At 37.5% G+C, this 22,751-nt stretch overlaps 1 protein-coding gene across 2 annotated transcripts; it reads left to right on the top strand.

The window, feature by feature from the left end:
* The first annotated feature begins 312 nt into the window (after positions 1-312).
* Positions 313-20,836, top strand: TNFSF13B (TNF superfamily member 13b). Of its 2 annotated transcripts, XM_052785661.1 has the most exons (8): positions 313-1,898; positions 2,935-3,113; positions 8,221-8,633; positions 8,717-8,822; positions 16,739-16,795; positions 17,094-17,206; positions 17,303-17,453; positions 19,169-20,836. In XM_052785661.1, exons 3-8 carry the CDS (start codon positions 8,307-8,309, stop codon positions 19,279-19,281), a joined length of 867 nt encoding a protein of 288 aa, XP_052641621.1. In that variant the 5' UTR covers positions 313-1,898; positions 2,935-3,113; positions 8,221-8,306; the 3' UTR covers positions 19,282-20,836. The 2 variants fall into 2 exon arrangements, with proteins under 2 accessions (XP_052641621.1, XP_052641622.1); XM_052785662.1 differs by lacking the exons at positions 313-1,898; positions 2,935-3,113 and adding an exon at positions 4,236-4,568 and having other exon boundaries at positions 8,455-8,633.
* Positions 20,837-22,751: the final 1,915 nt, after the last annotated feature.

Here is a 22,751-nt window from a genome sequence, read left to right as displayed (position 1 = left end):
ATTTTTATTTTTAAATAAACATATTCATACCAGAAGTTGCTGCTTTCTCTGGTAGGTATCCTTTGTCGTACTATTATTAAGGTTTTCTTAGAGTTGATTGAAAAAGCTATAGACCTCTTTGGATCTGTAGACCTAAAATCATAGACAGAGCGTAGTTTTAAATCCGAGTGAAACCAAAACTATCTCCTCAGCCTTCCAGTGGTGGTATTTTGGGGGAGGGGGGAGGCAGGTTGGGAAGGTATATTGGTGAAGTTTGGCTAGGGGGGTGGGGAGTGTTTATATAGCAGAAGGGAGTCAGTAGACATAGCATTCCCTTTCCCTGCTGTATTCTCAAATGACAATGTGAGCTGCTTGCATAGATTGTTTCAGCTACTTCACATTGCTTTAGAACTAAGGTGGAGGGAGAGAAGGAGAATAAATGGGCAAATACTGCTTTTCTAAAAATGAGTTGATAAAGCCAAAAGAATAGATTACTTGTTGGAGACAGAATGAAGAGAAATAATTGTTTCAGAAGTTGACATAACTTGCCATTAAATACCATTGTTCTTTTCATAAAAAATGTCGATTTCTAAAGTAACATGACTTTTTACCCCACTTCCTGCCAAAGACAAACAAAAACTTCAACCCCAAATACTCCCAGTATTATGTGGCACTTGTATACAAATGAAATATTCTCATTTGGGCACACAGTTGCTAAGTCAAAGTCAAATGTGTGGCATTAGATTATGGCAATCTGGAACGGTTTGAAGTGGACTGTATCTAAGCATTACTTTTGATTATCAAGCCATATCTTTTCACTATATTGTCCGCAGGACAGAAAGATGAAACGTTGTCTGATTTTTGCAAGTAGTGGGTGTGAGAAGACACAGTTGTCATATATGCATCCTTTACACTTAATGCGGTTTCTTCCACCTTCCACATAGGCGCATTTTTACTTCTCCCTTAATGGGTTGGGTGCGTACACTTGTGAATGAATGTCTGTTATGATGCTATTTTTCATTGCATTGGCTATGAAATCCACTGAAAAAAAATAGGAAGGAAATGATTTTTTTATGCAAATATTTCACTGCTGTACATACAGTCTTTTAAGGGAGGGAGAAGGGGGAAGAAACTTGTTCTGATAAGTCAAGACTTGTTTTTATTTTATGGTCTGTGTGATGGAAACCCACAGTTACCTGCTGCTAAGAAGTGAACTTCAAGCAACAGAGTAGTAATAACTTCAGATTGCTTAAAGGTGTATTATGGTACTGTTGCAGTTATTCCACTTAATACCATTATATGTTTTCCCTTAACAGTTCTCTGTTTGTGTATAGATGTTTCCCAAGTATTTGTCCTGTATATATAAATTTCTAGTTTGGGAAGAGGAAGTTAGTTATTTTCACAGCTTTGTAAGAAAGCCTCTTGGTTTAAATATACTCATTAAAGGAATTGTCTCTTTTATAAGAGGAACTTTAAGTTTGGAGGAAAAGAAAAAAAAAAAAGTGGGGGGTCAGGAATTGAACTGGAACAGCTGTAGCAGTAGAGTCCTTGTAAGGCAGCATCCAGTATAAGACCTTGCGTGTGCAGACGTGTGTGGTTTTAATTAGTGGAAGTACTTGAGGCTTCCTGCTACCGCAAGTTTACATTCCCAGTATTTGTTTCTGAACTGTGAAATGCAGAGAGATAAGCTATGCTTTCATCTGAAGAAAAGCTAACTGGTGTAGCTGCCCTCATGTCCATTTCTCAGGTAAAATTAGAAATAGAGCACAAATACGTTTGGTAGGCTACGGACAATCTCTCAGTTGAAGGGCAGATAGATTAACTCTACAAAATATGCATATCAGCATCTCTTAAGCTAATCATTTGCATCACGTTGGAAGTTCACAGTGAAGAATGCAAGGCTGAATTGAGACTCCAAGGTATGGTCTCTTCTATTAGCAAAAAGATGCAGACATACCTCCATTTGTATTTCATAATTTAACTCTTGAGAAGTACATTTTTTTTTTTTTTAAATGACAGGTGATTTTGCTAGGGGCACTTCTGCCAAATATAAAATCTGTGCCTCTTGCTTGTAGTGGGATCAGCCTGATGTATCCCATTAAGGAGGATTTACAATGCCATCCTGCTTGTATAATTTAGGGTAGAACCCCGCAGAAGTGTAAATAGAGATAGCATATTGAAGTTCTAAATAACACTTGTGTTTTGAATTCAGAAACAGTCATTGAATATATGATGCAAGCTTTTTATTTGACTTCAATATATAGTCAAAGCAAAAATGTCTTATAAAGTATTCTTAAGTTTTGTAGACAAAGCATAAATGTTACTGTATATGTGCTAATTGTGGCAAAGTTTTACAGTCTCATTCTAGTCTGGTTTTTACAATAAATTTAATTTTACAAAAAAAAATTTCTATTTTTATGTACTGACATATGCAATAAATTGATACGTTTAAAGTGCTGTTAATGTCTTGTTCATAGTTTGTGGCCTGTCTTCAGTATGTGTACAGGGGTATTTTTGTATGTATGGTAACTGATCAACCTCAAGGTATCATCTTCAGTTACTTACTAAAACCAGAGCACATGGAATAGACATCTGCATTGTTAATGTGGCATTTGTGGAAAGCTATTACAGCAGGGAAAAACTGTATTACGAATACCTGTTTCTAAGCTTCGTCACGTGTTCTCACTTTCAGCAAGTGTTAATAAGTAAAACTGATAGGTGGTAGCTCTCCATCACTTTCTAACATGTTCTGTTATCTGGGGGACTAAGAGATGGTCTAAATGTTATGTCACTTAGGAAGTATTTTTAAGTGTTTCTGACTAGTTTTACCACCTGTTGCTGGTAATATTTTAAATGTCAATTTTAAATGCTATAATGCCACTCTAGCAGGTTTATAGTTAATTCATGTAGCTACAGTGGGATACTTGGGCTGAAGCAATTTCTACTTTCTTACAGAGAAATGCCTAAAACTTCTATCACCTCTGCTCCCATCCTGCATGGTTAATGTGAAATACCCAGAAAATAAGGATTTACTGCTGTCTTTTCTAAAGCTGCAAAATGTGTGTCCTCTCCTGGATTATTGCAAGGCTTATAGTTCAATTTTAACCCAATACCTAGGAAGCAGGGGTAGGGAGGTAAGTGGTACATGTTGACACTTTATTCAAGATGCCTGTTAATTTTGAATGCAAAAAATAATTTTAAAAATTCTAATTCTTGAAGCAATAAAAGTAAAGGAGCAACTCAGATTTGGGTACTTCATGTGAATATTGCCCTTCGCAAATGAAAAGCAGTTTGCTGTCTTGTGAACTATGTCACTAAACCTTACATGTGCAGTGTTACACTGAAGAATACAAGTCTTGCATTTGCTTTTTCTTATTTAAAAATTGATAAGCATCTGGGCTACAAGGTACAACGAAACTGTGTCCTGGAATGTCTCATGACGTTATATTCACTTGCTTAGTAGATATGTATATGCTGTCATATCAGACAAAGGTAAAATATAGCGTTCGAATTTCTCAGAATTTGCAGGTACTGCTTAAATTATAGTAAATATTCATAAGAGCATATGAATCTAAACTGAAATGCTAGAAATGAAACCTAAACCAAAGGCAGGGGACTTGTCTGTTAAAAAGATCAAGTATAGGTAGGTAAGATTTTGAGAAAATACAGAACCATCAGCTAAACAAAAATTACTTGCTCTGAAGATACTGAATGTGTCTGAGCTTTAAATCCCTTGTTGGACCCTATTCAGGGTCTTCATTTACAGTTTTTACGGAGTTCTGTCTCTGTAAGTAGATAAGGAAGATACATGATATTTTCTGGAAATGTTTTGAAAACCTTAGTGTGATTAATTTGTTGTGCTTCAGCTTGGGTGGGGACAGAATAACTCTATGTTTTGAAAAAACAGCAGTTTTTCTTTCTCTGAAAGGCAATACAGCTTAAGAGCAGACCTGATTTTAATGTATTACATGACATGGTTTCACTCATAATAATTAGAGATACATCTTTAATCTTAAGCAATGAGCTGAATAATGCAAAACTGCAAGGTTGCTGACAAAATGTAAGTGTGCTCATGTACCAAGTTCAGAAAGGTGCTGCCGCTAGTTTTGACGAGTGACAGGAACGGATTTGCTGCTTGAAGACAGAAAGAAAGGAAAGTTCTACAGCTGTTTTGCATTATGCTTACATCTGGTGTGCACTAATTATTTACAAAAATGCAAAGGGCAAGGTCGGGCAGAGAACTCTTTCTGTCCTTAAGGACTTGGGGACTGTGTAGCAATTAGATACAGCTATGAAGAAATAATGCTATGATTTGAAAATACTTGGATCCCTGTCCTGTGCCCTCTATTAAAGGTCCACAGATTGTAGCAGCAGCAGAGTGGCCACTCCCACATGAAGGGCCATGGCTCCTTGTTTATTTTGCTACCATACAAATGCATTTTTAGCCCATCTGTGCAAAAGCTGTCAAGTTGCATAGTGTTGAAGAGGTGGAGAAATGCAGTACTCCGTGTTGCTGAATAGCCAAGCCAGTGAGACTATTAGGAGAAGTGAGCTACAGCTGTATGACAGAGCTCCTTTTTCCCTATGCAGTAAGAAGGAATTGCTATAACATCGGGGGGGGGGGGGGGGAGGAGGTTGGCATTAAGCTGCTGTAGTATATAAATCTTGCGTTTTTATATTGTATATGTTTTAAAAATTATTTTCTATTTCTTGTTGCTTCTGTTGCATACTTTGAGAGACACCTATAATAATTGCTTTTCCTTCCTGTGCCATTTCCTCTTCTCTTTGAAAGCACTGTAGTAACCATGTAAAAAGTAATGATGGCTGCAAGTCAGCTGTATGTTTGTGTAGTATGCATGCCAGATTTGGACCCAAATTGTCTAGATGTCTGGAGAAATAAAGTCTTATGCAAGGAATAAATCAAGCATAACTAAAATGTGCAGAGACACTCATGTTATCCTAGGCAATATTGAAATTGGGAGGCAAAGAGAAAAGAATACCTTTTTTGCTTCAGAAAAATCTCATAGGATTTTTTTTTTTTCCTTTTAACAAGCTAATATGTCAAATAAGTCTTTAACTGTTTGTATAACACATCCTTTACTTGCAAGGTATGCAACAGCTTCCTAAAATTTAAGATAATAGGATGTTAAGATACACAGCCACAGGAGCACAATATCCACAGACAGAGTGATTTTTGGATCTATATCTGAGATGGGAACTTACCTGGTTTTGCTACTGTGTAAATTGCAGTTAATGGCTGAAAGAACTAATTAAGTGTCCTTGAAGGGCATGTGTACTCTTTCAGAGGGCTATCTATGAATACTCTTAATACAGATATCTGTAATAGCAGAAAACTGTCATACAGGATTTATTCTGATCTCCTCCAAAATAGTCCATCCTTTTTGTCCATCTTCAGAAAGGACCTGAAATTAAATGTGTTTAAAATGGAACCTGTGCTTATTCTTTGCTCCTCTATCTGTTCTGCACTGTCTTGTGTAGTAAGGCAAGCTATCGTGGGCTCTTTCTTTTTGTAATAACCACAGGGACCAGTTCCATTTTATGGCTGCTTCAGAAGTATGTGAAGTTGGACCTTTGCCACTGGAGGCGTAGTTTTAGTATGGCCATCGATATTTGCCTGGATCTCTGGGTTGCAGCATCTGCGCAACCTCCCTTTTAAAAATGGAACTTTTGTTTTTAAGTAAACTTTTACATTGCTTCAGTAAATTGGGTTTTTACCCAAGTCTTCATATTCGAATCATCTGCTTCTCTTTTGTACGTTAAACTTCATTATGGGATTTTCCTCCCTCTCAAAGATGATGCTTTTGTGGTTAAAGTACAGTACTGGATTTCAGGAAATCAAGAGTTCAGTTTCTGGTTCAAGCACAAATTTCCTGTGTGATTGCTTACTATCTCTGCCTTGGTTCCCCGCAGATGTAGTGATGATGTTTTATAAATTTGCACGTTAGCAGGGTGCATCTTGATCATTTAATCTGATGCTCTGCATAACAGAAATGAAAAAAATTAATTGCCTGCAGAAATGACAGGGTTTGTTTCTGGTGTAACATCTTGGAAGGTTTAACCAGTCTTGATTTTGTTGAGAGTTAGATGGCCAGGTCTAGGTTTCTGCTGTTTAATGCAGTGGCATTTTCTTTGCTAGAAATAGTCTGGGAAACAGTGCTTTGAACTGCGCTTGAGGTGGTCACTTGTTGCCCTAAGGTTTTACTGTGTGCACGTGTGGCATAGTGTGTGTGTCTTGAGCCAAAAAGAGTTAACATGGTACGTACTTTTGCAAAAGGGTTTTCAGGGAAGCTGGCCAGGAGGCGCAGGCTGCTAACCACAAACTGAATACCCTTTCCATGATGAGTTCTTTAGGCCTCTTCTATTCATTCTGGTTTTTTGTTCTGAACCCTTTTCACTGTTAGGTTTTGGCAGTTATAACTATATGTAAACAGTTTTGTCGATATAAAAGCACAATTACTGCTACATCTTATTTTTGCTTAATATTTTGCTTCAGTATATATATCCAAATATTACACTTCTGTTTCAAGAAGAATGTTCCACTGAGAGCTCGTGTTCAGCTGGAGTCAACACCCTCCCACGTCTGCTAATGGAAGGCTAATCTGAGCACTCCTTAGTCCTCTTTAGTCATACCTTAATTTAAAATGCAGAAGAAACTGCACATGTGTTAATTTTACTGACTTTGCTTTAAGCAGGTTAAGGATTACTTTGCACTTCTGCCAACAAGAGGAATCATAAGGATAGTATTTTATGGCAAGACATAGTGGCAAGCATCGAGGCACTGACTCCACGCTCCAGGCTCTGCAGCTGGCACGGGGATTTTTGTTTGTTTGGGGTTTTTTAAAGTAATTTTTCTGAGTTTTTACTTTAATGCAATTAGTAGTCTGCAATTTACTGAAGCTTCATTTGATTGTGTTAAAATGGAAGTCGTTCAACTAAGTATATTTCTAGGCAATTCATGTTGTCTTTCATGATTGATTTCTCACTGTCATTATTTATTGTTCCACTATGTTTTTGTCATCACAAAAGTTGTCTAAAATTGTGTTTTCTTTCAAATCACTTAACTGCTTATGACGCTGTACAGCAACACAAGGTTGCAAGCAGTGATCCCTTTGATACTCAACTAGAAATACCTGTTGAATTTAACAATTTGCTGTGTGGAGGCTGTTCTGATTTTCCTCATGGCCCCTTTGAAATTCTCATTTATCAGAATGATAAGCAAGACAAAGCCAGATGTCTTACAGAAGTCCTCTGTGTCACCACAGTTATTTTGTCAGCCCAAATAATGACCCCATTTAAAGAGGGTGTGGAGGCTGGGAACAGCCTATTTTCCCTAGAAGTGACTAGAGTGATACTAATTATATACCCATCTGTTATTTTCTTACATGTTAATGACTGCAGAGACCTCACTGGCCAATTGTTTCTCAGTATTCCTGGACAGCTAGTTATAACTTTCATTCTCTCACTTGGCTTCACTTTCTTAAATAGCACTTCTTTTCCAACTGTCATTTTATTTTTGGAACACAGTCAGTACTAGGCTGGCAGTGTTCTAATGTGATACTTCAAGGCATGTCTGCTTAGTTCTAATAATTGCTTATTCTGTTCCAAAAAAACCTACCTTGGTTTATTTCCTTCAAAATGCAGCCCTGTTTCCACCTTAACTTAGCCTTGAAAATAGGTGCAGAAACGGTATGGTATTCTGCTCTTATTCCACCCTGCACTGATTTCTGTATCATTTCTCACAGTATGTACGTGCTTTCTAGGGGCATGTTAAGATATGTGGTATAATTGTTTTTCCTCTGCATTTAGGAAAAGAATTACTTGTCTGTGCAGGATATTGGGTGGTTGCTAGAGGTGGCAAAATAGTCTTTTAAGTGGCATTGGCTGATATGCTACCAGGAAACTTTACATTGTTTCTGCATTTCTAGATAAGGCTCTAAATTGCCAGCGGTACCGGCTGTGCCTAAATTTAAAGATAATGGGAAATGGTAATAGCAAGCTGCCACATAAATAAATAGTTGAAAGTGAAAGGAGGAAGGTAGCTTAAGCAAGCAGCTCATGAGAAAGTATTCATTTCCAAAATGCAGCAGAGAAAGAAGAAAACTAAACGGAGACCGAATCTTAGATGTTCACTCTGTACATTAGGTTTAATGGTTCTATCAACAGCTTCATATGACAGGAAATGATCTGGGCGTTTTGTTCACTTATTCTGGATGCCCTTAGTTTCAGAGAGCAACTGGTAACATGGATTGCACCTCGGAAGGGGACAGCTGAACTCTCCCTCTGGCTTTAGTGAGGAAAGAGCAGCGATGAAATCCGTGGACTGTGTGCACGTCATCCAACAGAAGGATACCGCCTCCTCTCCCTCTGCCCCCCCTGGTGCTGCTTCAGGCACCGCGGGACTTTTTTCTGTCACATTCCTGTGGCTTGCAATGCTCCTGTCCTCTTGTCTTGCAGCAGTGTCTCTTTACCATGTTATCGCCCTGAAAACAGAACTAGAAGCTCTGCGCAGCAAGCTGATCTACAGGGTCCAGGCAAGGTCTCCGCTAGACCAGCCACCCGTGTCCTCTGATGAAAATAAAGCGGGTACCCCTGTTTCTTCCTTCCTGCAAGCGTCTGCAGCTGGCGCCGGGCAGGTAAGCCGGCGGGCTGGGTTTTGGCTTGCAGGGGATGAGCAAATGCGAGGCTGCTTCCACTGATTGCTGCTTCTCCCCGTTAGGAGAACGGGCTGCCTGGCCCTGGCCCAGCTGAAAGCTTCCAAAAGGAAATATGGAACGGGAGCAGAAACAGGGGAAGAAGGTCTGTTGTGCACACAGAAGAAACAGGTAAATAGCATCTGGTGGAGTGGGTTGGGATGCCGCATCTGGATACTGTCTCGGGAAAAGCAGCAGTGCTTGACCGGTGCCTTCTCCTGTCAGCGGACCTGTGCTCCCAGAGCCCGTTACGGTTTTCACAATTACTGCTGAATGAACGGTGTTAACTGTGGGCATATCCTCTTAATGGTTACCATACTATGTAAGGTACCAGGTATTCATGCTATCTGCCAGTTGGACTTTGAACGTTAGATCCCAAACCTGCTGCTTGTAGCAGAGGTGTTGCTCGATGGTGTGGTAGAGCCGAGTAAGGCAACTTTAAATCATTCGGATAGTAAACGGCTCAATTCTAAATCCATCAGTCTCAACTCAGGCTGATGCCTAACTTGTTTCTCTCTGATCAATAGTAGGGAGGGAAAGCTATTATTAAAAATGCCAAGTCATTTTTCTGGGAAAACATGCTCATCCTAAAAGAGAGAAGTAACAAGAAAGCTCCTTAACTTTAGGGAAGTAGGAGTTTTCAAAGAGAAAGGCTGGCTTGTACCTGTCAAAAGAGGCAGACTACAAGGAATTCAGAAGTTTAGCATCATTTCTACATTAAAACAATCTATTAATATAATTAGCAAAATTAATAAAGGCATGCCTATCCGGCAAGATTTTTTTCTATCATGGCCTTTTTAAAAGGTACTGCAGAGAACACTGAAGACTGTGCTCCATAAAAGACTTCTGATGTGTATTATAATGTTGGAATATTGATGGCATACATTTGTTTCCTTTGGGGATAAAATGCCTACATTTTTTTCTTTTTGTCTTTCCAAACACACCGATGCCTGATAGGATGAAATACAGAATTTTATTATAAGAGTTTGCATACATACTTTAATGGCACTGAGCAACTAAAAATGTTCCCGAGTTGCTAAATCAGTTCAATCCTCTTACGGATACTTTTAGATTATTTTAACTGATGAAAGCTGATATCTTAAATTAATAATAGGTAAAGTTGAAATGGAGTAATTTGTAGGTAAAGACTAAATCGAACTTTGCTTAAAATATGCTTTTGAGTAACTAATTAATGTGAAATGTATTTCACTTAAGCTTCAGCAAGCTAAATGAAATTTAAGTTCTAGAGTATAATCACTCTACTTACCTCCACTATTCTCAAAAGAGAATATTCATTTAGGACACCACCCAAAATCCATAGGTTTAAATGGGATATATTCTATTTCATTAGTAATCTTTGGTTCAGGGTCTTGGCTAAGAGCGATTTCACAAACAGGACGGAGGACAAGATTGCTTCAATTGTATTTCTTGCAGCCTGTTTCCTATCACAGGAACCACAGAGCTTCCCTGTTCTCCCCACCCTAGCATCTCCCAAATAAAAATTAGTGATCTAAAGCACACGTATCACCAAAAATAAGGAGGCATGTCTTTTTTTAAATTAATTTTATAGCATCACTACTCTGCAAGTTATCTAGTTCCCTTCATGGTAGCTTTCATCTTTATTCCTGTTGCTATTTGAGGGTGTATGGGGGAGAGAAGGGTTGTGGGCTCCTCAGCTGTGCTTCTGGCAGACTTAAGATTCTTCTCATCAGGTAGCCACCTCTGATTATACCTATTTACCTTTATTCACATAAAATTCTAATTAAGCTACTTATTTCTGTAAGCTTTTTTTTAAATATACAGCTGGCTTTAAAATTATTTAGGATGGATGACAGAAAGCACAGAATATGAACATTCATTTAAAAGGAAAAAGCTACATAGGTTGACCCACTACAAAACTGTTTTCTCACATGGCCATCATATTTTTGTCTATGAAACAGTAAATTACAAATCTTGCATTTATATAAAAGGTCATCTGGTAGACAGGGCTACCTTTCTGCCTGCTCTAATTACAACAAATGAAGCTTGTCAGAGTTCAGTAAGATGTTACATTTTCTCGGATCAGATTTCACTGATGGTCATGAACCTACTAGTTAATAAATTTTGTTTTAGCAGAGTGAGTGCAATAATAGAACATGGTGTTGTTCATGGTGCTGAATCCTGTCTGGCACTTAGTTGTGTACACGGAATTACTAGCCCTGCATTTTGATCTTCTCGTGTCCATTTCTGGGTACCAGAATCCCAGCAGCCTCCGAATTGTCCTGCAGATGCACTGCACTCATTCTGGTACCATGGCAGATAAATTAGGGTATTGAGTGAGGTGCCTTGTTCTTGTCCTATTTCTGTTTGCTTCAACAAGGTCTCAAAGTAGAGTCTGGTCTCGTAATTAATTGTTGATCCGTAATTTCACTTTAACATGGACCAGTTCCTTAGAAAGTGAATATTTGAAAATGTCACTGATATGTAATTGCTTCTCTTGTGCTTCATTAGAGAGCAAAAGTAAAATATAGAACCATTATTTTGTTTATAAAGTTGTGGTTTGATTCTGTTTTCTTTTTAAACTTTCATTATTAAATTCCAAAAATGGATGCCCCGTGATTCTTTTTAGGCCCAGCACAGCCTTTCTTGAACATATGGAATTTCCATTTTAATATTTTTTTCTATTTGCTTGATGTTGTGTGCATAAAAGTGGCCACAAATTAGAATTTTAATTAAAATGACAACTGAATGAAAAGGGATATAACACAAGGTGGTTCTTTCGTATTTTTATGGGGTATGCATTTTTCTGTGTTCATGCACAAAATTATTAGTCATCAGTAGTTGTACCTTTTGTGTCTTGAGAAAATTTCCAGTTCAAGTAGGTTGAAGAGATGGGTTTCAGGCATCGATTCCAAACAGCTAGCAGTCAGAACCAGAGTTCTCGATACAATGAGTAGGAGTTAATGGGTGATTTTGAAAGGTACATATTATTAATATTCAGACAGATACATCATCTAACCACTTCTAACAAATGTCATATCAGGACACATAAGAACAGATATAAGTTTTCTTATTTATCTTTATTTTTATGAATTTTGCCTGTAGAGGAAAATCACTGCACAACAAAAACCTCTCCTTAGTTTTACACCCTGTTGACAATTACTGATTGCCTTGCCTGCGTGTTTCTTTCTAAGTTGTATATGCACTTGAGTCCAGGAACAAGATATAGGTTCCATTACCTAAGCCAGTTCAATGTACGAATGTCAAGTTTCATTTACATGCTCTCTCTGTGCCTCGTTCTGATCATTATTGTGGGATTCTGTTTCCCGCGGCCAACTAGGGAGGTGAGCATCAGGTGTTCTGTAAACTCAAATTCAGGCAACATTCTGCTGTGATCAGGTTGGAGCACCCATGGACTATATTTACTTTGGTGTACTGAGGTTATCCATCTCAACCAGACTGATTGCATGTATGGAAGGAACTGAGGAGAAATTCTAAGTAATTCCACAAAGCAATGAGGCAGGCTAACCTGGCATGTGAATTGGCAATTTTTTTTTTTTTACTAGCATTTCCCAGATTCTACTCCAATATCAGTTGTGTCTGTGGGAAATAACTGTTGCCATGCAAGCGTGGTGTATAAGTTGTGAGAATTTTGCCATTGTTCTTGGTATAATTACCTTACTGGCAAATTGATACATTTGCTTTGGCAAATTGGCACATTTGTTGGTTAGAAGTGTTTTGACTCTGTATGTTGTTGTTTTAGATCTCCACGACAGAGGAATAGCAAGAACTTTCACAAGTGGAACTTGACTTTAGAGATCTTTGAATCAAGAAACCTAACCTTTTGTTACTAGTCTAAACAAATGCCACATATAAAATTCCCTCACCAAATATTCAAAATACTTATTTTATTGTTTGAAGAGGGGAAATATAAGAGTTCTCTTAATTAAAAAAAAAAAGGCCTACTTCTTGAAAAGATATGTTAATTTTTTTTGTTTCTGCTGACAACAGTCTAACTCAAAAGGAAGTAGGCCCTTATATGTGAAAGGATAGAAAATGACTTGATACAATGCTGCAATTTTACATGAAGAGTTCCACTTAATGAATGAATGAATCAGTGCTGTGTATTATGCAGAACACTGTGCAATCAAAAATACACAAAATAGGCTCTAATTTTTGAAAACAATATTCTGCTTTATACTGTATAATAGAAGTCTACATAAAGTATTCTTAATTCTTAGTAAATTATTTCCTTGTCATTCTGATTGTAACATGTTACTGGTAATTCTGTTAAGGTCAAAATAATTCTATCAATATGTCGAAGATATTTGTTAGATCTGAGTCATATCTGTAACTATGACCAAGCAATTTTAATGCAGGGACTCATTTAAGCCATGATTAATGCCGTATAAAGACTTCTTAATTAAAAAGCAGCAAATTTAACCAGTCTATAAAAATGCACAAGCAAAACGTAAAAGAAGATCTCTTGTGATGAGAAACAAAGAAGTTAAGGGAAGAAGAACTACAAATTGTTCAAGAACATGCATATCACTTATAAATTTAATTATCTAGTGTTTAAGTATGTTTTGGGAAGTCTCCAGAGAACAGATCTAGACCAAAGAAGGAACCTAAACAAGCAGGTCTGTTTTTTAAAGTTCAGGGTTTTTGCTTGTTTTTATTTCAGCAAAAATTGAGATAGATGTTTCAGGCCTCAGATATCACAACTTTAAAATTTATGCATGAGTTCACAGATAATAAACTTGAAATTTTGTTTGGATGGATTATGAAGTTAGATTGCAAAATATTAAAATGATTATGCAAGTTAAATAATACAAAAACTTGCATGGGAGGGCAAGTTTGATTCTACCAATATCAGGTCTTAAATCATGCAGATATGTAGAAAGCTGCATTCCTATCCTGCTGCAAAAGCTAGCTTTTTTTAAAAAAAATTGTGGTTACATTGCTCAACCAGTGGAGAACACAACCCTTCATGTGCTGGCTGTGGTTTATAAAGGCATCTGGAGTCACTAACTTCTTCAGAATTGGCTGTTTTGTTCATGGAAGAAGGCAGACTCTGAAATGTTGTTCTCCCCACCCACACCCCGCAGAGCGGTTAAAATCAGAAAAAAAAAATGCTTGTCAAAGCAAAGCTGTTATATGAAGTCACAAGGGGACGGAGCACACTTTATTGGTCTAGATACACTCTGTTTTATACAGCTAGACCTCATGGTGACACTCAAGTCTAGATATTTTTACACATTTTTAAGAGGTGTTTTACAAATCCTGTCTTCTGCTTGCATTATTAATTATTCAAAAATCCTCTAGACTACAAAGCTGATGCTCAGGTTTGATTTACACTGGGCTGAAAGGCATTCAGGTAGAGCTTTTGATTTATTCTGCTCAGTACTGTTAGTAACTATTCAACCCATATTTTGTAATGCATATATTCTTGACATTGTACTTCAGGTAAGATTTGGGTCCTTCTTGGAATAGAATTGCTAACATTTCTTAACAATGTTAACTTTTTACTGAAAATCCCTGTTAATCTTCCCAGAAAATATACTCTGTATATCCATATCTTCTCCTTAATAGTAGTGTTGTTTACTCTGAATTTGTTTCAATGAATTACTTAATTTTAAACCTATGTAGTTCCATTGAGGTCAAAGTGAAGTACCTGTATATACTGGAAATAGTTGTGTGTCAGTCTTGGCTTCTGAACATCTCTTTGAAGCGTGTTGTTATTCAATCCCTCAAACAGTTTTTTAGATATTATTTGTCCTTTGCAGCTTTAGGTAAAACAGCCACTGTGCTAGTTTCTGTTCTCTTTATTGTTATGAATGACACTGTTGTATCCATATTTCTCCGTGAAAAACAAGCTTACTATATTCTGTGGAGCCTTATTTCTACCTGCATACGCTAAAAGAAAAAGAGACAGTGAGACTTCTTTAGAGAATATATGTAGCTTTGATATCTGTAGCATAAAGCAGAGTTGGTATGTGTTTTAAAAAGATGGAAAAGATCTCAGACTGTACAGAACTTGCCAATTTCAATTCCTGTGTAGCAGTTCTCAGCAATAACGATTAGTATTTCAGTGCTGCAAACAACTGAAACATAAATCCAGACTTGCAAACTGTGAATCAGGATAGTTTCAAGAATGTCAGTCAAGTTTGCAGAGCAGGTTTAACAAGGTTGCTACAGTAGCCATAGCTTTCACTGCTTGTAGACGCTACTCATTGGTACCCAGCTGGATAGCAGCTGGTTAGTGTAAATCATAACAAATCCTCTCTTGGTTAGTCGAAAAATCCAGTGGCCATACTAATGAGTTCTTTTAAAAGCAGGAGTGAAAATTTTGATTTAGCTTACTGAAATACTAGGGAATCGGCAAATTCCATTCACTAGGAACACACTTCGCTCCAAAGGAGAGTGAATTAATACCTTGCGAAATAAATTGCCTGTTGTGCTTTGTTGTGCGACTCCAGAAAATCACATTTCGATTTTATTTGGAAGCTTCTTTTTCAGAAAATTCTGTCACTTGCAAGTGTGATAGAAAAATGACTGACGTATAATACCTTTTTTCATTTTGTGTTGGCTTGGTTTTTCTATTCCTTATCAGAAGGCAGGGAATTCAGATGTCTTTAAATTCTTGGTTTGAAAATCAATAGATTTTGGCACATTATTGATGAGTATTGGTAGAACTCAAGGACCCGTTCCAGTGTAGGAGATGGGAGCTTGCAGGATAGCACTCCCATTAACGTCAGTAGGTCTGACAGGTTGCGTGATTGTCGTGACACTGACGTGCTCCCAGGCGTGCGCTTGAATCTTTGTCCGCTGCCAGCTGGCACTGCTGAGTGCTGGTGAGCACCCAGCCCTCTTCTGGTGTTTTCGGGCAGCTCCCCTTGGAAAGGAGACTTGGATACAGAGAGAGGCCGCTTTCTACTCAAATCCTTTCACCGCCCGCCGTGCAGCGAGAAGTTTGTGCTGCTGGGCACTTGGTTGCACATGTGGGTACCACTGGCCGATGTAGAAACAGGATCCCATGGAGCAGGGCACTGCCTGTCGTAGGAAGAGTGGCCAAATCTGACCCACAGCTTTCTTACCTGAAAAGAGGTAAACAAAAATGGAGATTTAGCAATCCACAGCAGAATTTTCTTCTCTTGACTCTTAGTAAATTCATTTGGTTTCTGTCAAGTGCAGTAAATGTTACTACTCAGTTTTCCAACCTTCAGTGTAGCACTAGAACCAGATGTTTTCATTAAAATCTGCTCTAAGCAAATGCAACTATCCTTTTTCTCTTTTATCCTGTTCCCTGACATTTATGCTTAGCAGATTTTTTTAAAAGATTTTTGTTTCACTTGCAAGCCTATATTTTAACATACTGCAATATTTTTCTCTGATCAAACTCCTATTTTCTCAGTGTCGCCAGTCTCTACAGTTTTGAGTAACGCATCAGTTTTGACAGATACGAAGCTATCTGTTATGTGTGCATTAATTTGCTAACAGTCATCTCTGTATCTTGCCTCTTAGTCTCAGTATAGGTTGACTGAGTGTGGGTATCTGAAAACATAGTGAAAGTACATGTATATGGATTTTGAAAGTATAGCTTGAAAGTACCGTGTAACCAGTATATATGACTAATATTTTATAGCAACTGTGACTGGAAACTAATTTCTCTAAATAATATAGTAAACATCATTAGAAAATCTGATCTCTGTCAGAGGGTTGGGGGTTTTTTTGAGCTTTTGCTTAGACAATCAGGCTAACTGATGTGATGATTCCTAGCTCATTTGACTTACTGCTACATTTTTCAATTATATTAGGACCAGAGATTAAAACAAGCAAGTATTACTTGTGCTACTATCTGAGGCCTCCTGCTTAGCTGCATGATCTCTGAAAGTTATCTAGTACGTGTTGCAGTATGAATTTTATTTTGGCACATTTGAGTAAGATCTGCATTAAAATCAATAGATTATGTTTTCAAATACATGGTGAGACCGAGAGAAGATTTTTTCATGTCCTTTTTTTTTTTTTTAAAGTAGTTTCTTTGATTTCAAAATGCTTTCACTTTGCAGTGCTGCAGGCCTGTTTGCAACTGATTGCTGACAGCAAAAGTGACATCCAACAGAAAGGTAAGAGTATGTTCCATGATTTATAGATAACTATTCCATGTATTAACTCTTCCATCCAATTTTATCTAACTTCAAAGCAGTAACTGAGTTATGTCACTGAATTAAAAAAAAAAAAAAAAAAAAAAAAAAGAGGTCCCTGCGTCTGGACAGCCCTTGCAAATATCTTCTTTTCAGTGGGGAAATCCAGCTAGGGAGACTGGAAGTCTTGACTAGAAGTCAGCTTTGTTAATTTTTGACGGATGGAGATAAAGAAAGTAACTTTTCTTTCTGATTACCCAAAACTTATTATTTCTTTTAGATGATTCAAGCATTGTCCCTTGGCTTCTGAGCTTTAAACGTGGAACAGCTCTGGAAGAACAAGGAAATAAAATAGTGATCAAAGAAACAGGATATTTTTTCATATATGGCCAGGTGAGAAAGCTCAATTCATTTCAGCATCTGACTGTTTGAAGGATTTTTAATGTCTCCATACAATATATTTTAAGTCTGCACCTCTTCATTCTGTAGGTTTTATATACTGATACAACATTTGCTATGGGACATCTAATACAGAGGAAGAAGGCCCATGTGTTCGGTGATGATCTCAGCTTGGTGACATTGTTTCGCTGCATCCAAAACATGCCACAGTCTTATCCGAATAATTCTTGCTATACTGCTGGTAAACATCTAAGTTTTCCTTTTCCTTGCAAATAAACTGTATCGAATAGAATCTGTAGTGTTGGATGATTAAGTATTGTGGCAGTTGTAAAGAAAATGGACTGCATTCATGGATCTGGTTAATTGCAAAATTACAGAATACTTTAAAAAAATACAGTTTTATATAAAATAGAGGCAGCTGGAGGGTATGCATCTAACTTTGGTGATCTCAGCAATTCCCCTCTCTCCATTGACTATACAATATGGTTAGATACTTCAGTGCTTTCAGTTAGATGCAGACAAAAGGAGTATATATTGTCCTTATCGAAGAACTCGGTTTAACTTAAGGGTTGAATTCCACATTTAGTTATCCCAGTAAAATATTTAGGAGCTGTGTTCTGCTTTAAAACATCGTATATGAATTTTAGCCACCCAATTTTTGTATACCTTACTGTAGGATTTCCAAAGATATTTCTCATCAGCTTAATTCTCTACTCCTTGTAATGGCTACTGCAGTTTTTACTCTTTGGTTAGATGAGAAGTAGTTAATTCCTATAAAGAGCTCTTTCTGACTGCACAAGTTAGAAACACCACAAGAAAGACCAATTAAAATATTTAATGCAAGTCCAGCAGGCTCAATGCTCAATATATATATGTATATTCCTGCAGTAGCATTTAAGGAATTATTGTCAAGGCCCATTAAACCTTGTTTGGTAGCTCTTACCTGTCTGTCTTTTCCCCTTAATGGTGGGTTTGAGGGTTTTCTCTTTTGTTGTTTTCCAGCAAGATCTGTGTGAATAAAAACTATCTTTTTTTTCAACGCCTTATAAAAAAAGTGGGTGACATTGAATGACAGAGTTGCCTGTTGGCAAGTAATGGCATTAAACAAATGGGATGGGGAAGGAAGCTAATTTTTTTTTCCAAATAAAAATAAATTAGCTACTTCCTTCTGGCAATTGAGGCTACCAAACATTTTCTTTAACTTTCTGCCCCTCCACCCACACATTCTGGCATCATAACCGCCTTCAATTTCATCTATCCTCGTATTTCACCCTTGTATTACTCCCCCTCTTAATGAGGATCTCTACTCCATCCTGCCGCTTCAGGGTTCCTGCTTCCCAAATTCCCACCCTTCTGCTTTCACCCGGAAAACCAAATCTCACTGCAATGTCTTATGCTGTTGAGCATGTGTCGCAGCAGATGCCAGATGCACTCTCGGCTCAGTGACTGCAACTTGAAGGCGAGGTGCTTTCGGTTATCGCATCAGCTGATGGACGGCTGGCAGGAAGCAGACTTCTGTGCTCTGCAGTTGCAGTGGATCAGCTGATGTCTGGTAACTTCATTTGGTTGGTAAAGCTCGTGAGACCTCCTCCAGAAGTGTGGGAACAGAGCGGTCTAGGACCAGCAATACCCAATGCTGACCTTGACTGTCACATCACCACAACGTGAGGAGTCTGAGTACACCACTGTTACGCATTTTTGCAGTGTTTGCTTAAGTGGACTGTGATACGCTGAGTGCAGAGTGGAAAGTAGGTCCAGCTCCACAGAGGACGTTAAATGTCAGCTTTGGGTAGGCTGCAATTTGTAAGAATGTGCCTAAAGGTAAAAAAAGCACTCATCACAAGTAACAAGCCATGCTTTTGTTTGTAAGATGACGTTTAATGACTTTTTGAATACTGTTTATGAAAAGAATGTATTTGAAATATTAACTTTAAAATATCCCAAATCTTTTGCCAGGCATTGCAAAATTAGAAGAAGGGGATGAACTTCAACTTACAATACCACGGAGAAGGGCCAAAATATCCTTGGATGGAGATGGTACTTTTTTTGGTGCAGTTAGACTCCTCTGAAGCCCTTCATTTCTGTTATTATGCTTAATGCAGTTTTCTTCTTTTCCTATGCCTTTGTCAGAAAAAAATATTCAGTTGTAATAAAGATGCCAATGCAGTCTCTCCCCGTCCACCACTAGCTTCTGAGAACTTTTCTTCAGTTTAATAAGCAAACCCAAAACAGGAAACACACCAGACATACTTGTGAGATATAACCATCATGTGACTACCAGAAAGCCAATTTATTTTAGACAGTGGGAGACTCTAAATAACAACTGTAAAGCAATGGCTTTTGGCTTTAAAACAATTTCTTGTCCATAAGGCAAATCAAAGGAGTTGACCATAAAGTATAGCATAAACAAGACCATCGACTATCAAATTATTATCCATAATTGAAAAGAAAAACTAAAATACAAGTACATCTTAGATTTGCTTTGTTTCATCAATAAAATATTTGAAGTACGAGTTATGGGGAAGAAACATCAAACAGTAGATTCTTCATCACAAAATTGAGGTGTCAGGTGGGTTCTGCGGTTTTTTTGTTTTTTCTTTGACACCAAGATTTTGGGGGAGGAAAAAGTCTAAATGTATGGGATAATGAAAACAAACTCCTCAGAAATATACAGAATAGTAGCCACTGGCTTGCTTCTTCCCTGTAAACAAAAGGTGTATAAGTTACTAAAATCTATTAGTATTTACTAATTAGAATTAATTTTACTGGGAAAAGAACATGTAAGATGTTTCAACAGCTCGATCTTCAAAGCGTTGCTACTCATCAAGGAATATGTGTATACTTCTATGTAAGCAAGGCAGGGATAGAAAGAAACAGTGAGGTTAGACACAATACAGTAAGTGGAATTGGATTTCTGGCTTCGTAATGTCTGCAGTCATATATAGATGTTGTGTGTATATACATATACACAGTGTATATATATGTATATATATGAAAGTACGTACACACATCCATAAGCCTTTGACATTTGGGCATAGAATTTTATCTTCTTTTGAATAGTTTATCCAATGGAAATATTACTGCATACATATTTTTTGTATTTCTCTTGCTTTTTGCTATGATCCATTCTATGCAATACAGTAAAAAGAAAAATCCAATAAACCTGGAACCAGCCATACAACTAAGAAAGTATATTTGTATCCCAGATATCTAGGCTCAGTCCCGAAGTTAACTATAGGCTTTTTCTGCAGTTTTGAATATATTGCTCAACTCTGTTTTACAAAAAAAATCAGACCTGTAGAAAGGCTAAACAGATGTCTTTTTTTCTTTTGTCTGTCTGCTTTGTTCAGTAGATAAGATTTATGTATTTTTAACCCCAAGAATCTGTGTGTATTGTGTGGTCAAGGTAATAGCGTGGTAATAGTGTGGTCAAGGCTTCTAGGAGCTATTGTAATACAAACATTGAATACTTATCCACTGATCTTCAAAGAAATATTGAAGTGCTACTGGAATAGATAAAATAATAAAACCGACAGTAATGAATTGTACTTCATTTGAAAATATTTTTTAGGGGTTGAGAATTGTGTCATATAAGCTCATTTAGTAAAGAAAAGATGCTTTGTATCTTGCAGTCTCCTTGTCTGTTTTTATAAATCGTGCTGATTTGATTGAGTTCTCATGGTGATAGACAATAAATAAAAGAGATTTGGAGCTAGGAATTACAGACTATGGTAAACTAATGAAACAATTAATCCAACTTCTCTGTGCTTCAAGAAGATATTTCGGCAATAAGCATAGGTGTATTGGATTACCGCACCGGGATTTTTATGAGGCTTAACTACAGTTTCGAAATGTCTGGAAGTCCTCCTTATACAAATTTATTTATTTATGTGTCCTGGAGCCGAAGCAGCTGCTGCTGCTGCTGCTGCTGCTGCTGCTGATTATTATTATTATTATTAAACTTTGATGTGCTAAGTTTGCCAAAAAGACATTTGAAATCCTCTACAGGAACCCTCGGTTTAGCCAAAGGTTGTGTGAAGCTGCATGTAGATAAAACAATTATTAGCATGCAGTGAGTTGTCTGTTATTACTGACATACCTTAAAGATGTGCTCTGAGTCTCTAATCGGAAGCTTGTTGATTTTAGCGTTGTCTGATGACAGAAAAAAATGTTGTTGCTGTTGCTTTCCCAGAGACTTGATGGCTAAACCTGCAAATCTAACTTTTGGTACATAAGCTTCCCCGGTGCTTTCAGTGGGCTTGTGTGTGCTTAGCTTTAAGCCAGTTCTGAAGGTGCTTGGCACCTTAGTGTCGCTTTGATATAAACAGACACGGTGTAATATTTTAAACATACAGCACATAGCAAAAATTCTGTGAGGCTAAATCAGTTGTCATCATTGCCCCTTTTCCTCACCATATTTCTTCCTTCTGCTGCTGGCGAATGTGGACAGCACAGAACTTTGGAAAGTGTTTGTGGTGTGGTGTGGGTTGGAGGAAAACTTCTCTCTTCTGAATAAAAAGATTTCAAAAGTGTTCCCTTCCTTTAGTAGGATGAAACCAAACCTCAGGTTTCTTCACAAAAAACGTGAACCGTGATAACTCCCACATGTGTGCAAAAAGTGCAAGTCAGCAGACTGTTCAGATACTTCTACTGACAAAGCTGGCAATTTTGTTGTTAGATTCATTTTCTGCTGGCTTCATGAGAAAACTTGTCTTTGCAAAATTAATCTGCTTCTGCACAAAGTTGAGTTTTAACAGGTCAGCATTTTCTGACCAAAGCAGGAAGAAAAGGAGGATACCTCATTCCTGATGATTCTGCTAACAAACTGGTGATACGTGAGGTAGCAAAGTGCATCTAGACCTCAGTCATGCTTATGCTTCAGTTAGTGGGAGTTACTGAAACTTTCTGCGTTTGATAGAAGTTATTTAAATAAGTGTTACAGGTAATAAGTAGTATCTAATTGGTTCATACTATATTTTACATTCTTATCAAGGACATCTAGCATTTAAGATAGGTTTCTGGAAATGCAACAAACTGTGCGAATACTCTTGTTCTTTTTTATGTGGTGTAAAGCAGCATCATGGCAAACATAAAGGACTTGAACATTTTCTTTCCAGTACGTTTTCACAGAAAGTGTGAGCTTGTATCATTCTTTCCTTTTTAATAATGTGCAGTTGGCAGATATATAGCTGCTTTGAAACATGTAATTTGTGTCTTAAAAATGAAAATATGTCTGTTATATAGTATGCAGTCACACACCCTACCGACATACAGAGTATGCTCATTGCATGGCTCTCCCATCTCTGACTATTTCTCAAATTGCTCAGCGTTTGCCATTGTAAGACCTCAAATTCAGTTGTCCCGTAGTTTTGGCAAGCTTATACTGCTGGAGTCGAGATTTTCTGTATCTCTGGTTTATGTCTTAGGTTGAATTGTCTTGGATAATTTCAGCCCCCAAAGTTCTACCCTTCTAAAGATGAGCGTAGGGAAAAAGCATTGTTTGGATTTTATTTTAATGATTTGGCTACTTTTTCTTTAG

The sequence above is a fragment of the Harpia harpyja genome, chromosome 4 (genome assembly GCF_026419915.1).
Source record: "Harpia harpyja isolate bHarHar1 chromosome 4, bHarHar1 primary haplotype, whole genome shotgun sequence".
Taxonomy (NCBI): Eukaryota; Metazoa; Chordata; class Aves; order Accipitriformes; family Accipitridae; genus Harpia; species Harpia harpyja.
This window is presented reverse-complemented; position numbering and strand designations above follow the sequence as displayed.

Coding starts and splice junctions, on each gene's coding strand:
- TNFSF13B (XM_052785661.1), top strand. CDS start 8,307: ATGAAATCCGTGGACTGTGTGCACGTCATCCAACAGAAGGATACCGCC. Junction 8,634..8,716: donor CTGCAGCTGGCGCCGGGCAG/GTAAGCCGGCGG, acceptor TCTCCCCGTTAG/GAGAACGGGCTGCCTGGCCC. Junction 8,823..16,738: donor TGTGCACACAGAAGAAACAG/GTAAATAGCATC, acceptor TTCACTTTGCAG/TGCTGCAGGCCTGTTTGCAA.